At 44.4% G+C, this 13,807-nt stretch overlaps 1 protein-coding gene across 3 annotated transcripts in view; it reads right to left on the bottom strand.

The window, feature by feature from the left end:
- The window catches only part of plekhn1 (pleckstrin homology domain containing, family N member 1), a 57,278-nt gene that overhangs the window by 29,000 nt on the left and 14,471 nt on the right, over positions 1–13,807 (bottom strand). For all 3 annotated transcript variants that reach the window (XR_012096697.1, XM_073032304.1, XM_073032305.1), the window contains exons 5-8: positions 12,302–12,382; positions 11,027–11,114; positions 6,431–6,570; positions 3,546–3,695 (exon numbers count right to left, since the gene is read on the bottom strand). Coding sequence is in view for 2 of the 3 variants with exons in the window: in XM_073032304.1 (XP_072888405.1) it covers positions 3,546–3,695; positions 6,431–6,570; positions 11,027–11,114; positions 12,302–12,382 (459 nt within the window). In the remaining variant the exon portion in view is untranslated. The remainder of the gene's footprint in view (positions 1–3,545; positions 3,696–6,430; positions 6,571–11,026; positions 11,115–12,301; positions 12,383–13,807) is intronic.

Here is a 13,807-nt window from a genome sequence, read left to right as displayed (position 1 = left end):
GGGCTGGAGAGAACTCTGAATCATTTCAAGAGGAAGAGCACCTCACCCCATCCTAACTCAGGAGGAAAGGTACCCCATCGCACCCCCATCTCTCAAAACTGTCATCAAAACAAAAGATGTGGTCAATGGCTTCAGGAAGGGGGTTGGTGTACATGCTCCTGTCCAGCAAATTTCTGTAGATGTACCACAGAGAGCATTCTAACTGGCTGCATCACCGTCTGATAAGGAGGGGCCACTGCAAAGGACCAAAAAAGGCTGCAGAGCATTGCAAATTCAGCCAGCTCCATCATGGGCACGAGCTTCCCCCAGCATCGAGGACATCTTCAAAGGTGATGCCTCAAAAAGGTGGCGTCCATCACTAAGGACCCCCATCACCCAGGACATGCCCTCTTCTCATTGCTACTGTAGGGAGGTGCTACAGGGGCCTGAAGACACACACTCAATATTTTAGGAACAGCTTCTTCCCTCCATCAGATTTCTGAATAGACAATAAACTAACGTACACTACTTCAGTTAGTCCTGACGAAGGGTCTCGGCCTGAAACGTCGATGGTGCTTCTCCTTATAGATGCTGCCTGGCCTGCTGTGTTCCACCAGCATTTTGTGTGTGTTGTACACTACTTCACAATTTTTGCTCCCGTTTTGCATTACTTATTTAATTTATCTTTATATATATTTCTTATTGTTGTTTTAGTTTTCTAACGTATTGCACTGTCCTGCAACCGCATAACAAAATTTCATGACATATGTCAGTGATAATAAACCTGACTCTGCTTCTGACACCAGCAGTGTTGAGCTTGAGAAGGTGAAGAGCTTCAAGTTCCTCAGAGTGAACATCAGCAATTGCCTGTCCTGATCCATCCAGCTAGACGGCACGGCCAAGAAAGCTCACCAGTGTCCCTACTTCCTCAGGAGCCTAAAGAAATTCGGCATGTCTTCATCAACCCTCACCAACTTTAATCGATGCACCACAGAAAGCGTCCTATCCAGATGCATTACATCTTGGTGTGGCAACTGCTCTGCCCGTGATTCTGCAAGAGATCAGCAACTGCTCTACCCGATCACGACATTACGACCCCTCGTATTAGCCATTTCCGTCCGGGGAAAAAGGCACTGACTGTCCACTCGATGTTTGCCTCTAATCATCTTGTACACCTCTATCAAGTCTCCCCTCATCCTCCTTCACTCCAAAATGAAAAGCCCCCGCTCACTCAGCCTATCCTCGTAAGACATGCTCTCTAATCCTGGCAGCATCTTGGCAAATCTCTGCACCCTCTCTAAAGCTTCCACATCCTTCCTATAATAAGGTGGCCAGAAACATAGACATAAGCCCTTACACAACATGTATGTAAATCTTTAACTTGCTTATCTGTGAGTAAAATGGCGTCATGGCAAAGTGGTTTGTGTAACATTCACCCGATCAGTGTGTATCCAGGGTGTGTCCAGTGTTAATTCATCACCGTGTATCCTGGCAACATTTTGGAAGTCTGGCCTGTTACTCTTTGTACTCCACTCTCAAGCAGACTGAGCTAATAAAAACAGTGCCAGTTATGGAATGGTGTTATTGCCAACTGTATGAGTGCCAATTAAAGCACTTTTAGACTCTGATTAAGATTCATTTATTTATCATGTGTACAAGGAACCAGACGGTGAAATGTGTCATTTTTGTGAACAACCAACACAACCCAAGGACGTGCTGGGGGCAGCCCACAAGTGTTGCCACACATTCCGATGCCAACATAGCTTGCCCACAATGTTCAGCAGAACAACATAAACAACAAGAGCAGAAAAACCCCATTCCACCCTCCCACCCACTCACACTCAAAGACAGGCCGCACCCATGCCTCCAGCCTTCCTTGTCACGAACAGTGTTCAAAACATTAATTCAAAGGAAGACACTCAAGTCCGAAATGTGCGTCTAACTTTGTGTTTAAGTGAGGCGCGCACGTATCATGTGGTAGCATGATGATGTAGACAATTCACTTATTTTTACATATAACTCGTAATGAGTTATGTAAACAAACAAGAATGTTTAATCAACCAATATATATACACAGGATTACTCAAATATTACTTAAATATTATATATACAACAGTTAGAATTATAGAACCATAGACTCAGGCCCGTAACCCTCTGTACCATTTCTATCCCCGTGCTTGTCCATATCTCTCTTAGACATTGTAATCATTTCTGCTTCTGCCACTTCCTCTGGAAACTCATTGCAAATAGTCACCATCCTGGGAAGATACAGACTGATCGTGGAGTAGATTTATATCGGTCGCTGTACTGTTCTATGTTCTAATATTCAAACATCTGCGTAAAAAATGTACCCTTCTTTAAACCTCTCTCATCTCACCGAAGCCCTAAGTTTTAACGACCTGGATGTGGGGGTAGAAGGGTGGGTTGGCAAGTTTGCAGACGACACAAAGGTTGGTGATGTTGTAGATAGTGTAGAGGATTGTCGAAGATTGCAGAGAGACATTGATAGGATGCAGAAGTGGGCTGAGAAGTGGCAGATGGAGTTCAACCCAGAGAAGTGTGAGGTGGTACACTTTGGAAGGACAAACTCCAAGGCAGAGTACAAAGTAAATGGCAGGATACTTGGTAGTGTGGAGGAGCAGAGGGATATGGGGGTACATGTCCACAGATCCCAGAAAGTTGCCTCACAGGTAGATAGGGTAGTTAAGAAAGCTTATGGGGTGTTAGCTTTCATAAGTCGAGGGATAAGAGTTTAAGAGACACGATATAATGATGCAGCTCTATAAAACTCTAGTTAGGCCACACTTGGAGTACTGTGTCCAGTTCTGGTCGCCTCACTATAGGAAGGGTGTGGAAGCATTGGAAAGGGTACAGAGGAGATTTACCAGGATGCTGCCTGGTTTAGAGAGTATGGATTATGATCAGAGATTAAGGGAGCTAGGGCTTTACTCTTTGGAGAGAAGGAGGATGGGAGGAGACATAATAGAAGTGTACAAGATATTAAGAGAAATAGACAGAGTGGACAGCCAGCGCCTCTTCCCCAGGGCACCACTGCTCAGTACAAGAGGACATGGCTTTAAGGTAAGGGGAGGGAAGTTCAAGGGGGATATTAGAGGAAGGTTTTTCACTCAGAGAGTGGTTGGTGCGTGGAATGCATTGCCTGAGTCAGTGGTGGAGGCAGATACACTAGTGAAGTTTAAGAGACTACTAAACAGGCATATGGAGGAATTTAAGGTGGGGGTTTATATGGGAGGCAGGGTTTGAGGGTTGGCACAACATTGTGGGCCAAAGGGCCTGTAATGTGCTGTACTTTTCTATGATTCTCTCATTCAGAACTCCCCTACCCAAGGAAGGAAGTTTCTGACTATCAAAGCACCTCATAATTTTGTAAACTATGATAAGGTTAGTTAGGAAGTTTGGTCAGCAGGACAAGTTGGGCCAAAGGGCCTGTTACTGAACTTTATGGCAACCATATAGCAAATTACAACACTGAAAATGTTGTAATCTGGATAAGTACACCCGGACCATCACCCTCCCATCCATATCATTAACGCACACCCCCGTACCTGAGAAGGCAGGTGTTGCAGCTTTGCCTCTGATATCCAGAGGATGCTACCCAGGGAACCGATGCTTGTCCTCTCCCCTCCATGGAGAGGCTGGCTCAGTACCAACGTCTTCAAGTCCGTACCGTGGCTGCGTTGCCCAAAGGAATTGCGCTGTGGGAATGAACCTGTGATCAGCTCAAGTATGGAAGTCACAAAGCAAAAAAACAGCAGGAATAAATTTTGTCAACCTAAAACATTAATTCTGTCTCCCTCCGCCCCCACAAACTTCTAGCAAATTCTACTCTATAGATTATAGCAAATGTCTACAGATGTACCATGGAGAGCATTCTAACTGGCTGCATCACCGTCTGGTATGGAGGGGCCAAGGGACAGGATAAGAAAAAGCTTATAGGAAAGGACTAGTTATCGACATATCGGGGCTACATAAAAAGGCCGCTTCATGCATTTCTTCTCCGACTCACACACTCGACAGCAACAATAGAAGACCCTTTACTCACATGCCTAATTCTGCGCATCTCAAATAGCCAACGAGTCATTTAACCTGCAGAGCTGAGGGAAAAATCGGTAACCCTAGCTGTGAAAGCCTCGGCTTGTGCTTAAGATCGCCACAAAGGGAAGGGGAGAAAAGGCCGGGTTACCATAGGAAACGTCCTTTGTGAAGAAGAAGCCCCCGGTCAGGCAGAGATCAAGTTTCCCAATTTATAGGACAGCTCCACCTCCGGGTTCAACATACTTGACCCCTTTCTCCTCCAAGCTCAAGTTCTTCAGGGCTTTTGCACCTGGTGCATTGTAACACGTTGGTGTCATTAATAAAATATCTTTAGCACTCGTCAATAGAAAGGCCTCGATCTGAAATGGCAGTGTAATGTCCTTCACCATTGTACTCAGCTGTGGGCAGTTTCACCAGAGCCCCAGTCTCTCTCTGAACAACAGCTGAATTTCTGCCTCAGACCAGGACTCTTGCCATTGCAAAAGGCAGAGGAGCTCATTCCTTCTTGAGCCATAGGAAGAGAAACGGGCCATTCAGCCCATCGAGTCAATGCCAACAATCAGCCACCCCGTCACTAATCCTATTTTGATTTATTCCTCCCACATTGCCATCAACCCGTCAGACTCCACAACCCTCAGCAGTGTAGCAGTCAGCATGATGCTACTACAGCTCGGGGTGTTGGAGTTCAGAGTTCAATCCCAGTGTCCTCTGTAAGGAGTCTGTACGTCCTCCCCATGAAATGTGTGGGTTTCCTAAGGGTGCTCCAGTTATGTACCACAGTCCAGAGATGTGCTGGTTAGTAGGCTAGTGGTCATTGTAAAATGCCCCATGATTAGGCTGGGTTAAAATCGGGGACTGGGCAACACGGCTCAAAGTTCTGGAAGAGCCAGTTCTGCACTGTATCTCTAATAAATAATAAATGAATAAACGTAACCCCACCTATACACCAGGGAGAATTTACATTGGCTAACTTGGCCAATCAGGGTAGAGTAGCGTTTAGCATAGCCCTATTACAGTGCCAGCAACCTGGGTTCGATTCCCATTGCTGCCTGCAAGGAGTTTATAGGTTCTCCCCGTTACTGTGTGGGTTTCCAGATTGTACCAGCCCACGCACACAAAACACGGACTCAGTATTGAACCCTCGCCTCTGGAGCTGCTGGTCAGTGACTCGATTAGTTGCTCGACTGTGCCGGTGCATTCCTGCTCTGCGTGTTACAACAAGAGCCAATCAGATTAGCACAGATTTGCTTTATACATTCAGTGGCCACTTTATTAGACACAGGAGTGGAACCCGGTGTGGTCTTCAGCTGCTGTAGCCCTTCCACTCCAACGTTCAATGTGTACATCCAGAGGTGCTCCTCTGCACACAACTGTCGTAACACGTGGTTATTTGAGTTACTGTCACCTTCCTGTTAGCTTGAAGCAGTCTGGCTATTCACCTCTGACCTCTCTCATTAACAAGGTACTTTCACTCACAGAATTGCCACTCACTGGATTTTTTTTCGTGTTTTGCACCATCCTCTGTAAACTCTAGAGACGAGTGTGTGTGTGTGAAAATCCCAGGGGATCAGCAGCTTCTGCGATACTCAAACCACCCCATCTGGCACCAACAGTCATTCCATGGTCAAAGTCGCTTAGATCACATTCCTTCCCCATTCTGACGTTTGGTCTGAACAACAGCGGAACCTCTTGACCATGTCTGCATGCTCTTATGCATTGAGTTGCTGCCATGTGATTGGCTGATTAGATATTTGCATTAACGAGCAGGTGTACAGATGTACCTAATAAAGTGGCCACTGAGCACATATTGACATATATTAAGAATTTGCTGTGGTGGTCAGGGTGAGACATGAAACAAAAACAACAACGTTCAATGTTTATATAGAATTATATAAAAGTGAAGTTAGAGGTTAAAGTACAAATATGAAATAAAATGTGCATAAATATATAAATACCAGCATGTATTTACAATGTAAACAGTATTGTAAAAAGTGGTTTAAAGTGTTTACAGTGCAGAGCAGTGATGGGGGTTTAAAGAGAGAGGGCGTTTGGAGGACTAGTGGTTGATCAGATTAACTGCCTGGGGAAGAAACTCTTAAGATGCTGTGGTGGTTTTGTTTTAATAGCCCTATAGTGCTTTCCAGAAGGGAGCTTTCGGAAAACACTCTTTTTCCTAACCTTAATTGTCAATAACTATTATATTACTTAAGATAACTGCGCCAGAGTGCAACGCAGTGATAGACTTACTAGAAAGGCTGATCAGTCACAAGAAATACCCATCATCAGTCATTCCCCTTCCAACGTGCACCCACTTTCTCACTCGCAGTGATTGACAACCATCCCACGTAACAACACCCCTGACCCAAGTGAAAAATGGCAGCCAAAAATAACTTACATTACTGCTTCTCAATGATCGTCCCCGACACATAGCTGGTAGCTTGCTATTTTCCTCCCTCTGTCTGTCAAGGTGATAAAGCCACTCCTTCACTTCCTCTTCGGTTGAGCAGTAGACCGTAAAAGGGTGCACCAAAGGACCTGGAACCGTAAGAAGATGACAGTTATCAGGGTTGTTTGTACCTCATTTATTCACACCTCTTAGGTAGATTGGGGGACCACTTCATCAAACACCTTTGCTCCGTCACCACAGAAGGCAGGATTTCCTGTTAGCTACCCTTTCCATTCTGACATATCAGTCCATGGCCTCCTCTACTGCTAAGATCAGGCCAAACTCATGCTGGAGTAGCTACACCTCATATTCAGCCCTGATGACATAAATATCAATTACTCTAACCTTTGGTAATTTCTCCCCTCCTCTCCCTGTTCTCTCTTTTTCCATTTCCCATTCTGATTTCCCTCTTACTCCTTTTCTTCTCCTCACCTCCCTCAGGTGCCCCTCCTTCTTCTCTTTCTCCCATGGCCCATTTCTCCTCATCAAATTCCTTCTTCACCTCTTACCTCCCAACTTCTTACTTCATCCCTCCCCCTTCCTCAACCACCCACTTGCCTCCTCACCTGGTTTCACCTATCACCTCCCAACTTGTACACATTCCCTCTCTTCCCACCCTCTTATTCTGGCTTCTTCCCCCTTCCTTTCAAGTCCAAATGAAGGGTCACCACCCAAAACATCAACAGTTCTACTTCTGAGGAATATTCAAAGGTTTATGGCAGAGGACAATGAAGAGTAATCATAAGACACTTCATCCCTAATTTTTCACCCTCCACACCACTCCCCAGAACTCATAATACACCCTGTTAGCATTACTTCTCCGAGCATGCTTTACCTGCCTTACAACATACACTCAGTGGCCACTTTATCAGCTATACCTGTACACCTGCTCTTTAATGCAAATATCTACTCAGCCAATCATGTGGGAGCAACTCAATGCACAAAAGCACGCAGACATGGTCAAGAGGTTCAGTTTTGTTCAGACCAAACACCAGAATGGGGAAGAAATAACTTTGACCATGGAATGATTATTGGTGCAAGATGGGGTGGTTTGAGTATCTCAGAAGCTGCTGATCTCATAGAAACATAGAAAATAGGTGCAGGAGTAGGCCATTCGGCCCTTCGAGCCTGCACCGCCATTCAGTATGATCATGGCTGATCATCCAACTCAGAACCCTTTCCTGCTTTCTCTCCATACCCCCTGATCCCTTTAGCCACAAGGGTCATATCTAATTTCCTCTTAAATATAGCCAATGAACCAGCCTCAACTGTTTCCTGTGGTAGAGAATTCCACAGATTCACCACTCTCTGTGTGAAGAAGTTTTTCCTCATCTCGGTCCTAAAAGGCTTCCCCTTTATCCTTAAACTGTGACCCCTCGTTCTGGACTTCCCCAACATCGGAAACAATCTTCCTGCATCTAGCCTGTCCAATCCCTTTAGAATTTTATACGTTTCAATAAGATCCCCCCTCAATCTTCTAAATTCCAGTGAGTATAAGCCTAGTCGATCCAGTCTTTCTTCATATGAAAGTCCTGCCATCCCAGGAATTAATCTGGTGAACCTTCTCTGTACTCCCTCTATGGCAAGAATGTCTTTCCTCAGATTAGGGGACCAAAACTGCACACAATATTCTAGGTGCAGTCTCACCAAGGCATTGTACAACTGCAGTAGAACCTCCCTGCTCCTGTACTCAAATCCTTTTGCTATGAATGCCAACATACCATTTGCCTCTTTCACCGCCTGCTGTACCTGCATGCCCACCTTCAATGACTGGTATACAATGACACCCAGGTCTCGTTGCATCTCCCCTTTTCCTAATCGGCCACCGTTCAGATAATAATCTGTTTTCCTGTTCTTGCAACCAAAGTGGATAACCTCACATTTATCCACATTAAATTGCATCTGCCATGAATCTGCCCACTCACCTAACCTATCCAAGTAACCCTGCATCCTCTTAGCATCCTCCTCACAGCTAACACCGTCACCCAGCTTCATGTCATCCGCAAACTTGGAGATGCTGCATTTAATTCCCTCGTCTAAATCATTAATAAATATTGTAAACAACTGGGGTCTCAGCACTGAGCCTTGCGGTACCCCACTAGTCACTGCCTGCCATTCTGAAAAGGTCCCGTTTACTCCCACTCTTTACTTCCTGTCTGCCAACCAATTCTCTATCCACATCAATACCATACCCCCAAATCTCCTGGGATCTTCCTGGAAAATTTCCTGGGATTTTCACACACAAGTCTCTAGAGTTCACAGAAGATGATGCAAAAAAAACAAAAAACATCCAGTGAGCAGCAGTTCTGTGGGCAAGAACCCCTAGTTAATGAGAGAGGGCAAAGAAGAATGGCCAAAGTAGTTCAAGCTGACAGGAAGGTGACAGTGGCTTAAACAACCACACGTTACAACAGTGGTGTGCAAAAGAGCATCTCTGAATGCACAACACGGGGAACCTTGAAGTGGATGGGCAACAGCAGCAGAAGACTATGAACATATTCCCAGTGGCCTCTTTATTAGGTACGGGAGGAAGCTAATAAAGTGGCCACTGTGTGTAGAACGCTATGGCACACAGTCATGATACAACTGTGGAGCACTTTGAGACTTTTTTCTTATATATACAAGCCTGAGACAAATCCAAGTTACTGGACAGAGACTGTGATGAAGTCTATGCTTTTCAGAAGACAAACCAGAGAAATGTACAAATGAGATCTTGCCATTGTTTTGATGGGAGAAAATGGTGCCAGCAAACATTACTAAGGGTGATGTCCTCAAGACGGGTCATGAAGCAATCCCTTTCACTTCCTTTACATCCACTTCTTATTTCTGATGTGCTTCTGCTACAGTTAGAGCCTGTAATCTACATTCTGGCATTGTAATTTTGATCCCATCAGGCTATCAGATGCTTTACTGTCACTGTGAGAGTACCACAAGTCTGTGACCCAGGGTGTGTGGCATGGAGGCCAGGAAGCCAGGGGATGGGTGCAAGCCCATGATCGACTCTTGTCTTTCACTAATCTCACCAATTAAAGCACCACGGAAGATCAAAATCATCAAGGCAGGTGCAGAGGGCGAGTGAGTGTTTAGCGAAGTCTACCAAACCCTCACTCACCGCTGGCGGAGAAGGGTGACTCTGTGTGGCGGTCTGTCCCTCCCTCTCGCTCACTGCTCCCAAGGGAAGGTCCTTGCAGTTGAGTGATCTCTCTCTCCCTCAATGTTGTTGGTGGAAGGTGCCAGAGCAAGGTTTAATTGACGGGGATTCTAGATTTGGACTCTAATCAGGTTTACGATGTGTTCTATTTCTAGTTCTCTTTATTGTTAACATCTTTTGGGCGATTTTTGAATCGGGGCAGCCTGCAGATAATAAACACTGAGCAGAACCGTACTGAAATATGCCTTTTGATTTTGTGTTTTATGTCGTTTTCACTCATTTTTGTTTTGTTGCTGTTCGCATGATTTTTTTTTTGCACATGGGGGGGAAGGGAGGGGCTGATGTTTGGTATTTCTCTCTGAACAGGTTGGTTCCACCATTCCTTGTTCCATGACTGTGGGGGAGACAAATCTCAGGGCTGTCCACTCTGATAATAAATGTACAGTACTTTGAATCTTTAAAACACTGGCAAATCAGTCTGGCTTACATGAGCATTTTGGCCAAACAGCTAAGTAAGTTGTGGTCAAGATGGCACTGGACGCCTGTCAGTGTGTCTGAGTGGGTGGGTGGGGGCAGAATTATTATTTATCTCACATTTTCCTCATAGTTTAACTTTCCTATGTTTGCTTGTATTTTTACACAGTCACCTGTACACATGTAATCGTTCGGCGAGTTTTCCAGAAATCACAGCATAGTTAGTGGCTTCTGTATCTTTCTAGAAGCGTCTCAGGTTTTCTGCAGCAGATGTCACACCAGTTGAACCTGGCTATGTAACAGGTTAATCGTTGTCACTGGAACATTGTTATCTCCAGTCTGAGTTTGAGATGACCACAATGACAATCTCTGTCTTTTCTTTATTCTCTTCACTCCTCTTCTTTGTGTATTCTTTGTTCTTGTAACAATTGATAAAATGATTGTAAGCAACAAATTTTATGCCCCTTTCTTGACTTCTGAAGAACCTCTGGATCTTCACCAGGATCCAACCATTGTTAACGCAAAGAGCGCTCTCCACTGTACACGATAAATGAATGAAACTGAATCCAAATCCAAGTCCGAATCCGAATCAGAGTCAGAATCAGTATCCAAATCTGAATTGGTATTCGAGTCTGAATCTGAAAAAGCACATTTGTTCCTCTGTTGTAACACTCTAGGTATCTCCTTGATTAACAGAGGAGAGACTTAGAGTGCTACAGCTGATGTGACACAGAGAAGACTGCACCTGACAATTTATGTCATGGAACTTGCCTCAGAGATGTTAATTCTTCAGAAATATAGAGAAAAACAAATCATTTGTGAACAAACTGTTTGAACTAAAATTTAGTGATAAACCAAAATCACTCAATAAGCAACGAAGAATTCCTCTTTCACTAGATCCTTTACAGATTGGCACTTACCTGTGATTTGAAACATATGGCTCTGCCCAGAACCGTCGCTAGCTCCATTCATATCATGCACGGAAATCCCTGCTAAAGGCAGCGTGCCCTTTACAGAAAGAGAGTCACATGTTAATTTTTTATTCTATTTATGATTCATTCAAACCATAACCGAGGGCTTTGTCACTGACTGATTCTGATTCAAATTTATTTGTCACCTCTCCATCAAAGCATACAGTGAATTGCATTGTTTGCATCAATGAGGATGTGCAAGTGTCACTGCATGCTCTGGTGCCAACATAGCATGCCGACTGTGCTCAGCAGAACAACACAGAACACAACTAGCAACAAGACAACAACACCAAAAGAAGCCCTATCAAAGCAGTTTGATTGCAACATTTAAGAGAAGTTTGGATAAGTACATGGACAGGAGTGGTATGGAGGGCTATGGTCCGGTTGTGGGTTGATGGATCTAGGCAGAATGTAGAGTCATAGAGTGATAGAGCACGAAAGCACAGAAACAGACCCTTTGGCCCATCTAGTCCATGCCAAACTGTTATTCTGCTTAGACCTGTCGACCTGCACCTGGACTGCCCTTTATACTCCTCACATCCATATACTTTTCAAACTTATCTTATACGTTGAAATCGAACCCACATCTACCACTTCCACTGGCAGCTCATTCCACACTCTCACCACCCTCTGAGTGAAGAAGTTCCCCCTCAATTTCCCCTTAAACATGTTTCACCCTTAACCTATGACCTCTAGTTTTAGTCTCACCAAACCTCGTGGAAAAAGCCTGCTTACATTTACCTGATCAATACCCCTCATAATTTTGTACAACCTCTATCAAATATCCCGTCATTCTCCTATGCTCCAGGGAATAAAGTCCTAACCCATTCAGCCTTTCCCTAGAACTCAGTTCCTGAAGCCCCAGCAACATCCTTGACCTATGACCTCTAGTTCTAGTCTCACTCTAGAACCAGATGTATTTTGTACCTGTCCAAACTTCTCTTAGGTGTTGCAATCGAACCTGCATCTACCATTTCCACTGGCAGCTTGTTCCTTTCTCATATTTCTCTGAGTGAAGAAAATCCCTCTCAGATTCCCCTTAAATAGTTCAACCTTCACCCTTAACCCATGACCTCTAGTTCCAGTCCCACCCTAGCACTAGATATAGCTCGTACTTTTCCAAACTTCTGTTAAATGGGCCTGTCTCATTTGAAATGCCTGTACTCGTGAAAGAATAATAAATATTTCTAATATTACTAGACGTTGTGTTTAAGCAAGACGTACCTGGTAAGTGAAACCATGGAAGTCATCTGAGAGAATAACCAAGTGGTTTTGGAAGAGTACCAGACATCTGTCAGTTACTTCCTATTAGGAAAGAGCCAGATGGAAAGGTTCAAACAGAAATCACATTGGAATATGTTCTACAAACAAGTATCATTGCACTAAACTAGACACTAGAGATTGGGGTTATACCTACTTTTGTTTGAAAGCGACAGATTGTGTTTCTCAGAATTCAGCAGACCATGAAATTCTACACTTAAAGCCAAAACACAAGTTCTAAGTAAACCTTCCCACAAACGCAAAAGATTCTGAAGGTGCTATGAGTCTAGGACAACACACACAAGATGCTAGAGGAACTCAGCTTGTCAGGCAGCATTAATGGAGAGCGATGTACAGTCAGAGAAAATGAATTAGCTGTAGTCCAGATGAAGGGCCTTCACCTGAAATGTCAACTGTCCATTTCCTTGCACAGATACTGCCCGACTTGCCAAGTCCCTGCCAGCCTTATGCGGGTGTAGAAACACAAGTGTTTCCACAGATGTTGTAAATCTTGAGCCATCATCGTTATGTGTAGTATCATATGGCAGAGCTGAGCATGGTCCCATAACCATGATTGTTCTTGGCAATTTTTTCTACAGAAGTGGTTTGCCATTGCCTTTTTCTGGGCAGTGTCTTTGCACAATGGGTGACCCCGGCAATTATCAAAACTCCTCAGAGTTTGTCTGTCCGATGAAGGGGCTCAGCCCGAAATGTTGATGCTTACTCTACTACATAGACACTGCCTGACCTGTTGAGTTCTTCAAGTATTTTGAATGTGTTACTCAAGATTTAGAGTGTTGGGGTGGAGATACGTCTCTACCAAAGGAGGTGTAAAACACTCTTTCCTGCCCCTAGACTACAGGTCACTCTTTGGCAAGATGTGGCAACTGATCAAGGTCACATGAAGCCATGGGAGCAGGTGGTGGATGGTCGTATGTGCAGCTGGTGAATATTACATGTCCTGGCTATGCGAAGAGTATTGGGGTCACCCATCTTGTAAAGACACTGCCCAGAAGAAGGCAATGGCAAACCACTTCTGTACAACAAATTGCCAAGAATAATCATGGTCATGAGACCATGACTGCCCACGTCATAGGATATGGCACATGATGATGATGGTTTCAGAAGAAGGAGGCTATGGGTGCAAGGGTTTCACCCAATTCGACAGGAGAAAAACTTTACCCATCATATTCCAACCTCGTTATCCATGAGCTTGGGGTCTAATAAGTATTCTTGTTGGAAATTGGCCCTCATATAGTCTGTGCTTATTTGCTGATTCTAGATTCACTGACCATCCTCCCAACTTACAATCTCTCGAATCTTGCCAGGTCTGCAATCATGATGACCAGTCAATAATTGTCCTTGTGTCTTGTGACTAGATGAATGATAGAAGAAAATTTAGCTGGCACTGGGATCTTTATCACTTAGCAACTGAAAGGATTAAAGCTACGTTCTTCCAACTCCAAGAAG

This window comes from Hemitrygon akajei, chromosome 29 (genome assembly GCF_048418815.1).
Source record: "Hemitrygon akajei chromosome 29, sHemAka1.3, whole genome shotgun sequence".
NCBI classification, from domain to species: Eukaryota; Metazoa; Chordata; class Chondrichthyes; order Myliobatiformes; family Dasyatidae; genus Hemitrygon; species Hemitrygon akajei.
The sequence above is the reverse complement of the archived record's forward strand: the minus strand, read 5'-3'. Positions and strand labels throughout refer to the sequence as shown.